At 47.2% G+C, this 16,921-nt stretch overlaps 1 protein-coding gene across 2 annotated transcripts; it reads left to right on the forward strand.

The window, feature by feature from the left end:
* The first annotated feature begins 3,366 nt into the window (after positions 1 to 3,366).
* Positions 3,367 to 14,205, forward strand: POPDC2 (popeye domain cAMP effector 2). 2 transcript variants are annotated; one of them, XM_014253478.2, is made up of 4 exons: positions 3,367 to 4,339; positions 6,694 to 6,802; positions 10,054 to 10,558; positions 14,044 to 14,175. In XM_014253478.2, the coding sequence occupies exons 1-3, from the start codon at positions 3,795 to 3,797 to the stop codon at positions 10,510 to 10,512; spliced, it is 1,113 nt and encodes a 370-aa protein (XP_014108953.1). In that variant the 5' UTR covers positions 3,367 to 3,794; the 3' UTR covers positions 10,513 to 10,558; positions 14,044 to 14,175. The 2 variants fall into 2 exon arrangements, with proteins under 2 accessions (XP_014108953.1, XP_014108954.1); XM_014253479.2 differs by having other exon boundaries at positions 3,368 to 4,339; positions 10,054 to 10,420; positions 14,044 to 14,205.
* The last annotated feature ends 2,716 nt before the right edge of the window (positions 14,206 to 16,921 follow it).

Here is a 16,921-nt window from a genome sequence, read left to right on the forward strand (position 1 = left end):
GTACTTTAGGAAGTTTTTGGAAATGAGTGGGGATGCTGGTGTACCTGTGTGCAACAAGTACAGAAAGGGTACTGGACAAATCTATACTCAAAATCAACAATGGAATAGCCTTGCAGTCAAATCAAATTCCTTGCTGAGTGGCTTAATTTCTTACTATGGTATTCCTGTGGAGGGGATTCAGGGTTTCATTCAGGGAGTGGGAGTTCCTATGTTAGTACTTACTGACATTGTTGGTGGCAGACACTGTCCTGCACATGGTGATGTATACCTTGAGGGTGTGAAACATGGCAGTAGCAGGAAACTTGACTAAACTATAGAGCAGCCCAACTACATACTGTACATGCCATCTGTGAACCTTTGTAATTCACTGTGAGCTTGTCTGGGGTAGGCTTGAGACTTCCCCAACAGTTGTAAATCAAATGTGCATACTTTAGAGCTACAGGGTTTATTTGTGTGTAACAATTTTGCAGGTTAATGCCAGCACTGTATAATAAATCAAAAAAGAGGTGTTTGATTATGCCCTCTCTGACTTCAAGCCACCAAGGTCTTAGGTCATCAAACTAGTTTTCAGCTTATGGGATCACCTGTTGACTTCCTGAGGGATGGGCAAAATAACCAGTCATTCAGCTGCTGTGAGATTTAGGACTGATAATCTCTGTGTTGTGTGGCTCTCAAGGACAGAGGATTTATTTGCCAAACATAGTGCAGACTGTACCTGCATTGCATCATCACATGCAACTGAATATTAAGTGCTACTGGTTGAGTCCATTTTAAGTGGGGAAATCGGTGAAGTACCTGTTTCCACACTGCCTGTTTCAGGGCTGAAAAGCTTGGCATGTCTATTTTTCTTCTTCACAAACACATTTTGAAGTAATGCTTTTGTGGTTTTTTTCCAGGGAAGGGTCTTAATGCTGTTCAGGTGTTTTCTATAAACTTGCCATCTTCATTCCAAATAGTTTTCAACTTTGGTATCTCAATTTCCCATTGAATCAGTACTGGCTTTTGAACATTCATCTTGGATGAACCAGCATCCCTGGATGAAGGGCACTTACTCTAATCCAAAGTAAGGCATGAAAAGAAAATGTCTCTTTGCTAATAAGAGGTTTTTTTTACCTTTGCTGGGTGGAAAACTGGAAGTACTGTGAAGATGATCTGTATGGCCATGGTACTGTCAAGGAAGAAAGGAAGATTTAGGCTTGGTGGTTCAATCACTTTGCAAATCTTCCTTTTAGAAATTTGAGTCTGAAAACACTAAATTAATCTCTAGTGTGTGCTCCGAGATCTACCTTTTAAAGTGCTGTATTGTTCTCTCTACAGTGTCACATTGGGACACAGCAGAAAAGTTGTGCAGTTTCTAATGAGAGCTTTGTGCTGTTACTGCTGTGGGTTGAAAGCTTCCTGTTTGCTTTTCACAGAGAAATCACAACAGGTCATCCTCACCCACAGTGCTGGTTTCAGCATCACTGCAACACCACTGTTTATGTTCTGAAGCTGAAGGACTTTCTTTGTCTTAATGAGTCATTAATACTGTGTTCCAGCTTATTTCTTACTCAGGAATTTACCTAACTGAAGAATTAAATTATTAACTTCCTTTTTTTCCACTTTCTTTGATGTTCCTGCAAAAGGGTTTTGGTATTATGAAAAGGTAGGAGAAATTGCAATGCTGCTTCTCAGGATGCTTCCTCTAATCTAGTTCTACATTTCTATTCATAGCAGTTCAGTTTTGTCTCACAGATCTTATGTAAAATATCTTTCTCCTAAGTGTTCACAATCTTGATATCTCAATTTCTCATTTTATCAGATGTCAGCCTATCCTGGAGAGAAAGCTCCTTACATTTTTTTTTGCAGAGGCTAAAATGTTGGGATCATATAGCGAATATATGGCAATAGTATGAAAAACAGAACCTGGATCCCAAGATTTTGATTGTGGTGCTTTAGCCACAAGATCATCTGTCCTGCTTTGCAGAGAAGGTCGAGGGAAGGCTCTAGGAGTTCTTAATTTCCCCATACCTCTTACAGATGAGTGTTGTTCTGCTTCAGTAGCTAGCATTTATTTCTTCACTTAGTTAAGGGGCCTCTGAAGACCAGGTTCCCTGTTTCACTTTGCCCTTAACAGAAAGCACCTTTCTGAATGGACTGTACTCATCCTGTGCAAAGCTTAATTTGTCTTCTTTCCTTCCCACGTGGGGGCTCTCTTAGGAACCATGCAGCTCTGTATTGCACGTGGCCTCATCATTGAAGAAATAAGATTGTACTGGCCAAGACCACGATGAATTCTTTAATGCCATATAGCATTGCTGCAGCCTTGCCTGTGAGACAGTGTTATTCCAGAGCACTGTTAGTTAGGAGAGGTGATTAGTGTGTCTTTAACTGAATGGTGCCAATGGGAATGGTATGTTAGGCAGGGCAGCTGCAAGCTTGGCGTGAAACACGACCACCCTTGAAACCCTATCTCTACCCCACTGACCCATGCAGGCTGACTTCATACTGTGTTGGGAGACCACGTGGGTTGCTTCAATGCCTGAAATGTAACTGCATCCTGGCAGTGGGGCAGATCCTGTCTGCGTGACTGATAATGTGTTACTTGAAGCAGGGGAGGAATTGTATTTATGCATGTTTTGTGTAGCTGACCATGGAGGACTGACCTCAAAAAGCTCCTCTTGCACCTATGTCCTGGGTTACCTGAGTGGGTAGTGTTGGCTGTCCTCATTGGGCTAAATGAAGATCTGGGGCGAGTTCTAAATAGCTATTAAAAAAAATGAAAATGTGAGATGATATTTCTCAAGGGTGCTTCCCAACAGAGCCTGTAATCCCTCAACTAGGATTTCCCCACAAAACATGCTTCCAAGTGTTACACAAAGCTTTTGGCAGGATAGTGTCATCTTCATGATAGATGAAACTGGGTGCCAGAGGCTCTAGTTATATCCCTTGTATTCACAGTTCTCTGGCTGTGCAGAGCTTTTCCTTGTGCCCCTTGATCTAAAACACCCCACGAGAGGGAGCTCCCTGGAGTAAGGGGAAGCTGTAATGGACCTGGAGAGCATTAATTGAGAGCCAGCCTCTCTTATTTTGCTAAGTCCCTGCCACAGTTACGAGCCACAGTGGGAAAATGGGTGACCTTTTTCCTTTTATCTGCTGTGTGAAAGTCACTCTCTCGCAGGAGCACAGAGCGGTGGAGAGCCCCATGTGTGACTGGAGCTCGCTGTGATAAGCTGGTTGTTTTCCCTTCTTTTTTCCCCTCCTCGTGCTGCGCTGGGCTTATCTGGCCGCCTGAGTTATGTTAAGTAGCGGGTGCATGCTTGCTCTCTGTTCTCCTTGCTGCTGTTGCTCCTTGGATTTCAATTCCAAACATGGTTATCCATTTGGGGTCTCTCTCCGTTCCGCTGCCAAGAGATACACATTCCACACTCAACACCAGCTCCCTCTGCTGCTCTCTCACTGTCGCTATTCCATTTGCTGCAGCGCAGGCAAGACAAGCACTGCAAGATCTCTGTCCTGTCTCTGAGTTTTCCAGCTAATGGCCTCGACTCTTTTTTTGACTGAGCTCTTTTGGCCTCACGTTTGCCAGCTTCTTTTCTCACTGTTGTGGCTAAGAAGGGGGCCAGCCGACGCTTTGTGAGCCACAAAGAGGAGAAGTGAACACTTTTGGAATTTTTCTAGTGCAAAAACATTTGCAGCACTTTTTTAGCATGTTGCTCTGAAGCGCTGCTGTGGGACCAGACGGTGCTCAAGAGGAAGAGGAGGAACAGCTACCCAGCAGCTCTGGTTTCCAACCTCTGCAGCACCCTTTGTGTATGACAATTCATTTTGAGCGCAGGACGGCTGGGGAGGGTGGGGAGTGGGGAAGGATGAGCGCAAACAGCCCCTCTTGGGACCAGGTTATTCTCCAGCCTCCTGTGTGTGATGCCTGGAAGGAGATTATGGAGGAAGCAGCCTACCAGCTGGCCAGCTGCATTGTCCTCCTGGGTTACATGGGGGGAAGTGGCATCTTTGGGTCCCTCTATATATTTGGCCTCCTGGCCCCAGGCTACTTCTGCTATGCTCTGTGGGGCTGGCTGAGCGCTTGTGGGCTGGATATCTTCATCTGGAACATGCTGCTGGTCCTCGCCTGCTTGCTTCAGCTGGCTCACCTGGCTTACCGGCTCCGCAGAAACACCATCCCAGAAGAGTTTGACCTCCTCTACAAGACCATGTACCTGCCCTTGCAGGTGCCCCTGGAAGTCTACAAAGAAATCGTGAAGTGCTGTGAAGAGCAGGTGCAGTCGCTAGTCAGAGACCAGAATTATGCAGTGGAAGGCAAGACGCCCATTGACCGCCTCTCGTTGCTGCTGTCGGGCAGGTAAAGGCTCCCCCATTTCTGAACAAAGTCTGACAGCAAACCACTGTGGCTTATTGTTTTATTATCACCCTCCGTAGAAACTGGGGTGAGGATTATTTCCTTCCTCTGGAAAGGATCTGAGATATGCATCAGTTTGTTGGGGAAGGGGGAAATTTGCTTTTTGGGGTGTTAGTTTTGTTTTGTTTTTCTAACTTAAGAGTATTTCAGTGAAGCGTTTGCAGACACAAGCAATGGACAATGAAATGGTCAGCTCAGCCTTACCTGTGATACTTTTGATGAATCCTTAGCCCTTTGTCTGTCATTTTGAAGTGATCTTATTTCTGATGGGAGCAGACTGGCTGTGAGAATGTGTTTCTCAAGGCAGGAGAGCAGTGTATCTGGTCCTGTGGTCTCTGGGGGTACCAGGCACACCTCTGTGATGTGTAGAGCTGTGTGCTGAGTGTGCTGAGGCCTCAGTTCACCTGCTCTCCCTGGCCAGCAGTGTTCAGGGAGAAGTTCCTGTTCCCCACACCCCAACCCTCAGGGCTTTGACATTTTTCACTTTGAGCATCATTTCATCAAAAGAGAGAGTATTCTCCTGTGGTAGATCCTGCCTAATCAGGTTGTCTTTCTTTCCCTGTCCTGTCAAGCATTTGTGATATTCCTTCTTCTGGACCACCAAGGAGAACCTCAGGGACCTCTAGACAGTCTCACTGGAGATTTGATTGAATGAACTGTGCTCATCAAGTACTGGCATTTGTTCACCTGAGATCCTGTGGGATGCCTTTAGCAGCACATCCACTTAACAATTTGCAAAATCCAGATGCATACAAATAGCAATAGTGTTGGCTTCCAGTCTGCTGCCAGGAACTTGGCATTAATGTTACATAAGAATGGGAAAGGAAGAAGATCTCTAAATAGGAGCAGTGCTGAGCTGCAGGAGGTGTGTCTCACAAGGATTTTCCTTTGGTAATACAAAGCCTCACCTGGGGCTCCTGTTTTACTGCAGTTGCCAATCCTCTCTGGTGAGGAAGTGTGCAAAGAAGAATGGCTGACCTTCCCTTTTTTTTGGTGCTGGTCCCTTTTCTAAGATGTGTTAAGAGCACCCTGGATCCATCAGGATGTTGAATAGCAAAGCACTGGAGGGAAATTTGGTGCATGTGTTTCCAGTGGGTCTTCCCCTTACCAAACATCTCTGGTGAGCAGCTGGCTCTGAAGTTTACTGTATCTGCAAATAATGTCGATGGGGAAGAGTCTGTGCTGTCTTGACCTGCACTGGATAATGTGGATAACTGGATAATTCATGCTACTCTGTGGGCATGAAAGTACTGCAACAGACAGTAAGATGGTGATGGTGGGTAGTTGTTGGGCTCTTTTTTGCAGTGGGAAGTGTGCATCTTGGCTGGTAAAGGGTGTACATAGATGCTCCATGTAGATGGGAACGGATTTACATTTCTCAGTACCCACCCTGTTGCCTTGTGAGGTCCGTGCTAACCCAGCAGAGCATTGCTGTTATGGTGCTCTCAAACTGAGCAAGTGGGGTCTTGGAAATGCAGAATATGCCTGGATCAGGAAATGTATCTTACAGTCCCTGATCCTTCCAGGCAGCTGATTGGAAGCCATAGGTTAACAGAGTCTTTTAACTCCTGAAGGCAAGAATTGCCTTTGTGCATCATACAGCAGGGGTACATGGTGACAGGAAAGCAAGAGGCCCTGAGTCTGGTGATGCAGAGCTATGAATAGAACTCCAGAGTGCCCTGGCATTGTCCTTGCTTGCCTGTGCAATCCTTCTCGATTCCCACAGCAGAGCTGCACGTTTGACCTTGACCCTGGCAGGCAATTGTAGGAAAAGTAGGCGAAAGGGATACTTAGAAGAGAAGAGAAAGTGGGTGGTAATGTGCAGCAAACTATGAGCTCTCAGGGTGATCTGTGAGGAGCCATGGGCAGAGGGATTTTGTGGGATCCTGAGTGAAATGACTTCCCAGTACCGAGACTGGGAGTGCCCTCATGCAGTCCTGGAGAGAGGAGGAAGATACAAGCACAAAGAGCTACAGGCTGGCTTAGAAGTACCTAGAAAGCAGCAGCAGCCCGGTGGGCTGAGAAGTCCTGGGTGAGGACCAAGCATTGCACCTGTGAGAGCTGTCTTTGTAGCAAGAAACAGAAAACAGATGGAGTATGGGGAAGTGGCAGCAAATAGTTTCCCACAGAAAAAGGAGGCATAGCCTCATCACTAAAGTACCTGCAACTGTCCTAAGAGGGTACAAGATGTGTGGGACAAGTATTTCTTTCCTCCCTGGTGGAACTGTTTGAACTATCAGATTTGTGTGACATCTGCTTTGTGGCCTAAGCCTGTCTGCCTCACCTGTCCTCTGCAGGATCCGAGTGTGCCAGGATGGACAATTCCTTCATTACGTCTTTCCATACCAGTTCTTGGACTCTCCAGAATGGGAGTCACTGCGACCCTCTGAGGAAGGAACTTTCCAGGTAACCCCAGCTCAGCTCCTTGGTGCTTTGCTATATGTCTGAGAAGGAGGTAGAGAGGCCTCATTATGCCATTCAAAGCTGACCAGGAGTACTTTTCTCCCCTTCCTGGTAGTTTAGCCAGCACAGGATTGTGTGATCAGCTGTTTAACCTTTATTCCTGCCTTGTTCTGAAGATCTCAGGGCATGCTCCTACTATCTGCTGAGAGCAAGGAGGGTGGAGCATGGTGCCCCTTCCAGTTTATCCAAGGTGTCAAATTGCTGGCTCTCTTCCCTTCTGATGTTCTCTAGTACCTGTGCCGGTGCATTTGCCCTGCACACTGCTAGCAGGGTGCATTGTCCTGGCATCAGGATGGCAGCCGTGGCAATATGCAGCAGTGATGTAAATCCATAAACATCCTGTTCCTCACAGAAGTTTCTGATGGTCATGTGTTTTGCGTGGAGAAGCAGAAAGGGTGATTCACACCCGAATATGGTTCTTTCTGAGCAGAAGGATCCCCTGCTGAGAGGCCAGACCAATTCTCATTTGCAGTAACTGAAAGGATTTTGGCCTTGCTGTCAACACCCACAGTGTTTCTTTGGCTTTCCTTCTGGAGAAGATTACTTAAGCCTACATCCCTCTATCTTTAATGCACATCCCAGGATGGCCTGATACCTGTCAGGATGTCAATCCTGATTATGTCAGTTAGGGCATATGAGGAGGGATTTTGCTAATCCCTTGGGACCGTGGGACGGTCACGAGGGAATGATGCTTTCTCATGAGGGTAGCCCCAAGCAGACTTGGTTAAAACAGGGCAGATCTCCAAATCTGCTTTCCTAGGATCTGAATTTGGCTCATGTGTGAAAGGGTCATGGTAGTTGCTCCTGAAAAGAGTGCCATCACCAGTGATTATGGTTGCAGGAGATAGCTGGCTGTGTCGCTGTGGCACAGGGCTACAGATAGCAAGCAGAAATAGGGATGTCAGATCAAGGTAATGAAGTAGAAAGGGCAACAACAGCATGGCTGTGCTAGGGCTGGTGGTATCTCATGTTTTGCACAGGTCTTCAATCTGGCAGCAGACTGCTGCTAGCTCTTGGGCTGTATTTGCCTAAGAATCCAGCAGGGAGAGTGATGGCTGCCCAGTGCTACGGGCAGGGAAATGGCTGACTGCAGGCATGCAACCTGCAAAGACATCCACAGCATTTTCTGAGCTGATTTCCATGGAACTGAATGTTCCCAAATCTCCTTAGGGTCTTTATCTGTGGTGTGTGAGACAGCTTGGGAGCAGGCTGGTGCCAGGCTGCACCATCCCTGCCAGCACCATGTTCTGGCATCTCTCCTGCTGTGCAAGACAGGGCTGGTCAATGAGGTCAGATGTGCCGGGCATCAGGATGGGGAGGTAGAGCCCTAGGTAGGGAAAGCCATATGCTGGAAATGCCTAAATCCTATGTGTTCTTACAGAGAAGCATGAAGAAGTAGCAGCTGTGCAAGACCAGCAGTCATCAGGTCCAACTTGACCAGTCCATGACCAGATGATGTCCTGGAAGGACCTCACTCTTGGTGGCGGTGCTTAACCATGGTGATATGCTGCTTTTGGCAGCTGTTTAACCCACTAGTCCCTCTCTCCCAAGTAGTTAATAAAACTTATCTCAACCTTACTCCTAGCAACACAATAATTTGGTTTAAAAAGTGCATGTTGGGCTCTGTGTCTTTGTTGGAAGAGGGCATGGAAGGTTTTTCTTGCCTCATGGTTCTCTGGATTGAAAAATTTCAATTCTGAGCCCACTGAAAAATGGCAGAAGCATGACTTAGTCTACGAGAATAGCTGGTTTCCTTGAGTTTTCTTCTTTGGCTGCCTGCTTCCCACAGGACTGTTGGGTCCCAGTGCCTGAAGGAGTTTGGTTTCAGGCCTGGCACTTTTCCCCAGAAGGCTGAATTACAGGCTCCTGCTGATGCTGGAGCACTTGTGTCAGGAGGGATTCAAGAGTGAAATCTGTCTTGCTGTATTGCTGCTGGTGGCAGATTTGCTTATTGCATGTCAGTCCCTCACAAGAAGGGATCACTTTTGATCACTGTGACAGAAGTTGGTTAGGAAAATGAGATTCTGGTCATTTCAATTTCTGTGTAACTTTTTCTTTTTGCTTGCCTGGCCTGGGAAAGTTCTCAGGTTTTATCTCCTATATTTCTTTCACCAGACAGCTGTTTGCAGGGCAGTGGCATTAAATATCAATCCCAAGGACACACACATGCAGCCAAGCCATGTTCAGCTTCCCAGTGGCCCTCTGCCATGGCGCCTGACCAAGGAGACCCCTGGGCAAAGAGTGAAAGGGAGCCCCCGGGATATTTTGGCTCCGGCACTTGTTCTCATGCCAGTGTCTCCATTACACTCGGATGTTCTTCTTTGGCCCAGGGCAGTTTGACCATTCCTGCATTTCTTGTCTTTATTATTATTTAGTATCATATACACTTACATACTATATAATGGTTTTGACTGAAATTGTTCTTGTCCTACACCTAGGGGGAAGAAGTCTGTCTCTACATTGGCAAAACCAGAAGGAAAATGAAACGTTCTCTAAAATCAGTCCAATAAGCCCTCATGAGTTTTCTATGTATACTTGAACACAGTAAAAGCTTTTTATTTCCTCTCACTGAGCTGTGCTGCAGTGTCCTTCAAGGCCATTCAGCCCTACAGAATCCAGCAGAACTGCTGAGATAGGGTGTCACTTGGGCACAGGATGACCAGGCAAGCTTTTTAGGTGGCTCTTCAAACACTCAGGGCCTTCTAGGAGCAGGGTCTGTGGGGCTGTGCCATCCAGCAGCAGAATGGGTCAGCAGCCTCCCCCAGGACTACTTGCTGGCAACTCAGACTGCCTGGGCATGCAAAAATATCCCCCTCTACAGCATTTCTGTGGAGGGATGGGGATCTCTGTGCTGCCCTGTTCATTTCAGCTACATCCCTCAGATGTCAATAGGGAGCATTATCTGGAAGCAAGAGGGTGAATCATAGCCAGACTTGTGGCTGGGTTAAATGAGGACATGCTATTAATTGCATAGGAAAATGGGGTCTTCACCTCCTTAGGGAGAGGAAACAGCAGCAGGTGAGGATTTATCCGGTCATTCAACCAGGACAATCTGGCTCTCCAGCCCCACCATCTCCAAGGAGAATAGGATTCAAAGGGGCTGAGGTCATTCCCTGGAGTGAAGCACATGGCTCCAATGTGGGTGACCCCCGCCCAGGCAGCGGGACTTACTCCACTCTCTCCCTGCCCCACAGGTCACGCTGACAGCCGAGACCGACTGCAGCTACATCACCTGGCCGAGGAAAAAGCTGTACCTCCTCCTGAGGAAGGACCGCTACATCGCTCGGCTCTTCTCCTCCCATCTGGGCTATGACATCTCGGAGAAGCTCTACTCCCTCAACGAGAAGCTCTTTGCCAAGTTTGGCCTCCGCTTCGACATCCGCTTGCCCAGCCTCTACCATGTCCTCGGGCCAGCCTCCTCTGAGGGGGAGCTGGAGGACTGTGAGGAGCTGATGCCCGGTTCTGGCCAGGCCAGCGTCTCTGAGCCACCACCACAGCCGCCACCACCGCCACCGCCGGCTCCGCGCCCCCGGGCATCCCGGCCCGACAGTGACCTGCTGGGTGAGGACTCCACCAGTCTTGTCTTGGAAGATTTTGCTGAGTTGCCGGGGTCTTTTATGGACTATGTGAGCGAAGGGGAGTATATGAAGTGAGGGCACTCCTGGCACGGGCACACCTCACCGTGTGTGGGACCCTCGCGTAAGTACCCACTTGCAGAGCAAGTTTTTCCCGTGATGCATCTGCCTGGACAGAGCACTGGCCCCCATCTGCCGTGGGTTTGCACCTCTGCAGTGTTTTTTGGCCTGCTGCCCCAAGGAATGGGGACATTGAGCCAGGTGGGCTCAATGGTTTTCCTAAGGAAATGCAGCAGGGCAGAGGCTTGACTCCAGGCACCAGCTGTACTGTGGGGTGGAAGAGCCAGTAACCTGGCCATAGAAAGCTCTTCCCTGCCCAGTTGTCTCCCCACCCCTGAGGAGAGTCAGAAACACTGAAGTGGTGTCCAGGCTGGCAGGTGGTACACAAGTGGTCGCAGAGACCATGAGGTAAAACTATATACTCAAAACTGGAGTATATAGAGCTATAAACTCCAGTATTGAGCTGAGCAAGAGCTCTGCAAGTGAGAGAGCCTACATCCCAGGAGATGCCAACAGGACTAGAAACAGCTTCAGGATTTATAGCAGATTGGTAGCAAGAAGTTGCTGTAAACCCTGCGAGTACTCGGTCTGAGCAGGGGGAGAAAGCGCAGAGTCCTTCCTCTCCCTGCTCACCGCAGCTCATCCCAGCATTTGATCTGTCCTACTTTTTCCTGCTGAGATTCATCTCTACCAGATCAGTAAGGTGCTGAAAAGTCTGCCCTGGGTGGTATAGGTCTTGCCTCCTGTTACCCTGGGTGGACTGACAGGCTAAATATTGTTTTAAGATGCTCCAAACTCTGCTTTCCAGTAAGTGAGAATGAGATGCTCTCTTCCAAAATGCCAGCTCCTTACTCCACAGGGGAAAAACATTCTTGTGCTTGGTGGCTGTTGGGGCAGAGGAACAATGCAGGCAAAAATAAATAGATGGGAGAGTGGCTTGTGCTTAAAATTCAAATCCAAGTGGCCAAGAGAGAAATTCCACCCTGAGCTACTTGTAGCTAGCCACTGCATGCCAGCTGCTGCACACCAGCTGCAGACCCCAAAATGTGCATTCCTGCTGCCGCCCACAATAATCCAGCTTCCAGGGACCAAGTTTGGGATTGGGTTTTCTGTCCTAGAAGTGACCCCTGCATGTGTCTCAGTTGGGTGTGCCTGGCAGGGAGGAAGTTGCAGGGCTGGGCTGTAGTTACAGTGGCTGCCTTTCCCCAGAGCAGCATTGCACCCTGCTCTTCTCTGTGCCTGCTTGGGTCTACTTCTGCTTGTACTGTGGACTCAGTGGCAGGGAGCATTGGCTCCTGGCATGAGCCCTGACAAGTCTGCAGTATTCTTCATATTATCTGGGATATGAAGAAAGTGGCCAAGGAAAGAACGTGTGTATTTGGTTTTGGCTGAATCAGATAAAGAGTTAGCAGGAGTTTTTGATCAGGGTTTTGTTGTTGGGGTTGTTTGGTTTTGTGTAGTTGGTTGTTTCCCTTTTTAAGGAGGCACAGAGAGGAAAAAAAAAGTAAATCCACATTTGTCCTAGGAATGTGAAGCTCCTGGTTTTGCTGGTAGGCTGCTGGAGATACGAACTTGCAGCTTTTTCAGGCCTTATTGGAGAGGCAGGAGCACTGAATCACATTTGAGACATCCACCCTCCTAGCTGTCAGAGTATCTGTGAAAACATGCAATCACAAGTGAATACAAGTAGTGTTGTGAACATGGCAAAGTCACTTTGTCTGTGCTTTGACTCTATTTTGCCTTCTCAGGAGGAAGATGTCCATTCTCAGATCACTTGTAGAATTCTAGTAGATCAAACTCAATAAAACCAGAATTTCAAATGCAGTTAAAAGAGGAAGGAGGCAAGTAACATTGTAGCTTTTATTGAAAAATTTCCACCCATTTTTGGCAGTGAGGCAATACTGTGAACATACACACAAAAGGGGCGTGTGTGTGTGTGTTGGGCAAAACTTTGCCCAACAAAGACAGCAAAAAGCTATTCTTTCTTCCACACAGTCTTGCTATGAGCTGGAAGTTTTTGTCTTTCTAGATTTTGTGACTGAGACAGTATCAAGGAGTGCCGCTATTGGCAGCAGAAACCTGCAATAAAAGCCCAGATGTTTAAAGGCTTGTATTTGAGGTGGGAGAGGAAGTTGATCTTGCTTGTCTGTCAGTCTGGAGACAATAGACAGTGTGGTATTTTAATTTTTAAAGTAAGTAGACATGGAATCAAAAACTCTGTTTAGTGTGTTCATAATGGTGGAATGAGAGCTTCCCTGTTACCCTACTTGGCACTTGTGTGTCCTAACCACATCACATCCCAGCACATCCCATCACATCCCACATCACATTCCAGAGGCACAACAGCAGTTGTCTGGACATCTGGACAATATTCCACAGCAACTTGAGTGCCTCACAACAAAAACAAGTGATACAGAGGAGCTGCAGGCTTTTTCTCCATCCAAACTCTTGTCACAGCTCAGCAAATAATCCCAGCAGGTCTGCTGTGGCTCAGGTAGAGCACTTTCATAGCTTTTTTCTACATCTGTAATAAACAGGAAAATCCCCTGCAGTGTCATTGTTCAAAGTAAGTCCCTGAGGTCAGAGCTCCCCTGGGGCTTTCCCCTGGTCTGTGTTCTCATCTCCTTCCCCAGTAACTCCCAACATGGTAATCGCCTTGCAGCTCTCTAAATTCCCCATGCTGAAATGCTTCTGTGGGTCACATTCCTTTTCCTTTCCTGCAACTACAACAGCCACCTTGCAGCACTACAGTTCAGGGGGCCAGTTCTTGAATGCCAAAGTGCTACAGAGGTCAGGCACAAGAAAATATTCATGGAAGATATATTGGCCTACTATTCATGTCATCTAGTTTCTTGAAAGTGTTTCTAGTCCGTTTATGAGTAAGATGGACTGTGATATCCCACTGATGAGCACATTCTTTCTCTAAGGAGGATGCTGCCTGTTCAAAGGAGGCAAGTTCAGAGGTTCTGCTCAGTGCTTGCTTTATTCCTTGCATAGAAATTTTAAGAACCAAGACCAGCCTGCTTTTTCTCCTGTTCACATTGCATTTGTTCTAGTTTGTTGCTATCAAGTACTTGCAGGATGTGTAGCTGTTGCTACCTGTTTTTTTTACAGTTACATCTTGGGGCTGCCTTTCTGTTTGGTGGGTGAGATGAGTGGATGGATGCTTGATGGTCTGCAACTTGGTGTCTAAGTTAGTAGTTAACGTTTTGTACCTGCTTTGAGAGCAAAAGCAAAGGAGCTGTGGGCATTGTTTAACCAGTATCACAGAAGGCACTTTGGAAGGGTTTGTTTTTGGCATCTCAGAATGAGTGCATAACCCTTTTCCCCTTTTAATAATTTATCAGTTATTGAAGAATTACATAGCTTTGCATGCTCATTTAGGAGGGAAGGGGAGAAGAACAGGTAATGGTGGGCTCCATGAGGTTTGTGCCTTGGGAAAGTTTGAAAGTTTGATAGTAATGGCGCACTCTCTTTCTCTCTCTCTCCCTCCCCCTCTCTCTTCCCTGGCTCCCTTTTCCTTCCTCCTCCATTGTGTCCTTTCTGCAGCCTCTGAAAACCATCTCCAGAGTTCTCACCCTCTCTGCAAAGGACGAGCCCCTCTGGCTCCCACTCAGACCCCCGAACTCTAGGGAACAACAGGCTGTTTTGATCCCAAAGCCCCTCCAAGGGAGCAGATGCTCACACAGGTTTTTGACCAGAGACACTCTTTAGCATGCAGAGACGTCTGCCAGCAGATATCTACACTCAGGAGCACATGAAGCACATGCTTAAGACTGCAGTGTGACACTCCAGCACCTCTCACCCCATGGCTGTTCACCAGAGCTGCCTTCCCCAGCCTGCTCTCTGAGGTTGTCAGCAGCTCTGTCACCAAAGTGCACAAATATCCTGCAAGCAATACAAGCCTGCTTGCAGAATCTGTGTTCCCTTTGATTCAGTGATTCCCATTAAAGTCAGAGATGAAACTATTGGTGTTTGAGGATTTGAAGAGGTGGAGGGAGGGAGGATTTGAAGAGGGAGATCACTTGAGGTGATCTCAAGGCACAGAGTGGATAGGGCAAGGGGAAATGGGCCACCTGACAGCTTTGGTAAAGGGCTTACAATGGAGAGTTTGATGATATGCATCTCACTAGTAAGACCAGAAATTACTTTTCCAGGAGTTAGGATTTCTCATTAATGACAAGCACAGCTTCTTAAAGGAGCTGGTGAAAAAAGACTTTTGGTTTCTTGTTTGCATTGATTATTGAAATAAAAAAGGGAAGAAATTGAGATTTGGAACAGATGTAGGCAAGAACCTTTTTCTTCGTGCACTCAAGGGGGCGTGACCTCAGGGTGCACAAACAGCGAATGAAGGAAGGAATGGATACAAAACATCTGTGAAGAGAGCAGCCATTGGTAGGAAGTACAATGCCTCAATGAAAATAATGTAGAGATGGAAGGCTTCTTCCAAGTTCAGCTGCAACAGGATTTGTCTCATGAGCTTTCCCAGCCATTTCCTCAGTCAGGGAATTGGAAGTACCTGTGGAGGAGCCCTCTGTCTCACAGAGCCTGGTTCATGCAAGTTGGGAATGGGAGTAGGAGCCTCTCCAGGGCAGGTATTCAGGGAAAGAGCAAGGAATCTTGGTCCTTCCATCAACACAGGGAAAGTGCCTCTTGGCACAGACTTGCTCGGACACAGCCATCCTGCCTGTGGGGCTGGCTTTGTATCAGCCCTGGGCTGATGGAGGCAGCCCCACCTGCCCTGCCCTGCCCTGCTCTATTCACACAGGGGCTGTGGCCCAGCATCTGGTTTGGCCTGTCTTGCAAGTCTCAGCTGGGCAAAACCTGTGCTCTTGGGATCAAGCACTCTCACTGAGGGACTCTGGAGTGGTGAGTATGTCGGATTTGTGATATACACAGCTCCTTGCACTGCTCACCTTTGCTCTCACAGCAGAGCAGGAGAATGGGGCTAGCCCAGGCCTGGAAATCATCCTGCTCATGATTGTTATCATGCTCTGTCAATACATTGGTGCTTCAGCCTGACCTCACTGCCTTTCACAGCTTAGAAATGTCTGCAGCAGATTGACACGAGAGCTGCTGGGGTCTCTTCTGCTAAGGAACTGAAATTTGCAGTGGCACTGGGTCCATCTGTCAAGGAACTTTACACACGTGCCTGAAGCAGTGAACCAGGCTGGGCTGAATTACACACTGCCCTTCACTGGTGTCTGCTGAGCTTATATTCCAGTCTTCAACAAGAAGCTCCCGGGAAACTCTTCAATCATGATGCCAACTAACATGGATCTCTCTCAGGTTGTCAGAGTCCAGCTCTATCCCCCTCCCAAGTGTGTGTTGGAGGTGGTGTTTGTTAGCTGTCCTTCCAAACAGTCTTGGGCCCCAAATCTTGGATGTGAACTGAAAGGAGGAGCTAATCCTGCTGTGACACTCTAGTGGAGCAGGAGTGATGGTTCATGGCAAATGACTTGAGACAATTCTTCATGGCAAAAATGCTTTTAGCATGTACCTCACTCCTGAGCATGGAATTCCTGGTACACTTTTCTGTCACTCAATGAGGCCACTACAGGGAACCAGGGAAAATGGTCAACAGAAGATGTGATTTGTGGGCAGAAATGATGAAAGACTTGTCAACTCTTTAATTTGCATATGTATCATGGTGTGGAATAGGTGGGGGTGTGTTGTTTCTGTGGTCATGCATCCCACTGTAATCTTTCACCAATTATTTCCAGACTTCAACTACTTTTTCTGGTCTGAACAGCTGTGCTGAGTTCCTGGGACTGTTTCGTGTTAGGTGGCACTGTGGCTACAGTGCTCCATTCTCCTACTACCTTCTATTCTGGGCAGATGGTGAAAGCAGTGCAAAATTGGATGTGACAGCTCTGTGCTGCTCCTGGTGTCTGTTTCACTTCATGTGAGTTTCAGAGAGAATTATGTGCTGTAAAATCAATAGGGTCTCCCTCTGAAAGCATCTTGTAGATGAGTCTAGTGAGTTTCCCATTGGAGGTCTGACTAAGAATGACTCCTTCCTTCCAAACTTGGACCACACTGTTTCCCCTTGCTGAGGAAAAAGAATACCTTTCACCTTTAATATGAAGATTTCAGGACAGTTTAATATAAAACACTAATACACTAATGAATTATACTAACACAAATACCACTACAAAAAGAGTGATATTATCCACTCCTTCAATATAGATTCAAACCTTGAGATTAAATGACTTTCCTGTCTCACTTTGCGAGCTGGGTACAGAACCTGGGAGACAAAAATGTCAATCCAGTCTTTCAACTGAAAGATTTTGCTGTAACCAGTTAAACTTGTATTTGTCAATCTGCCATGCACTTCTTTTCCTTGACATCTTGCCCCTAGTGCAGGGAGTAAAAAACCCATCCAGTTTTATGCTGAAAGTATCATCTGGGAGCAGAGAGCAGCGAT

Source organism: Pseudopodoces humilis, chromosome 2 (genome assembly GCF_049639895.1).
Source record: "Pseudopodoces humilis isolate 2021_Gansu_Grassland_sample_001 chromosome 2, ASM4963989v1, whole genome shotgun sequence".
NCBI classification, from domain to species: Eukaryota; Metazoa; Chordata; class Aves; order Passeriformes; family Paridae; genus Pseudopodoces; species Pseudopodoces humilis.

What these genes read in the sequence shown, in the direction of transcription:
- POPDC2 (XM_014253478.2), top strand. Translation starts at nt 3,795, where the DNA reads ATGACAATTCATTTTGAGCGCAGGACGGCTGGGGAGGGTGGGGAGTGG. An exon ending in TCGTTGCTGCTGTCGGGCAG is followed by an intron (nt 4,340 to 6,693) that starts GTAAAGGCTCCC and finishes TGTCCTCTGCAG; the next exon opens with GATCCGAGTGTGCCAGGATG. An exon ending in CTGAGGAAGGAACTTTCCAG is followed by an intron (nt 6,803 to 10,053) that starts GTAACCCCAGCT and finishes CCTGCCCCACAG; the next exon opens with GTCACGCTGACAGCCGAGAC.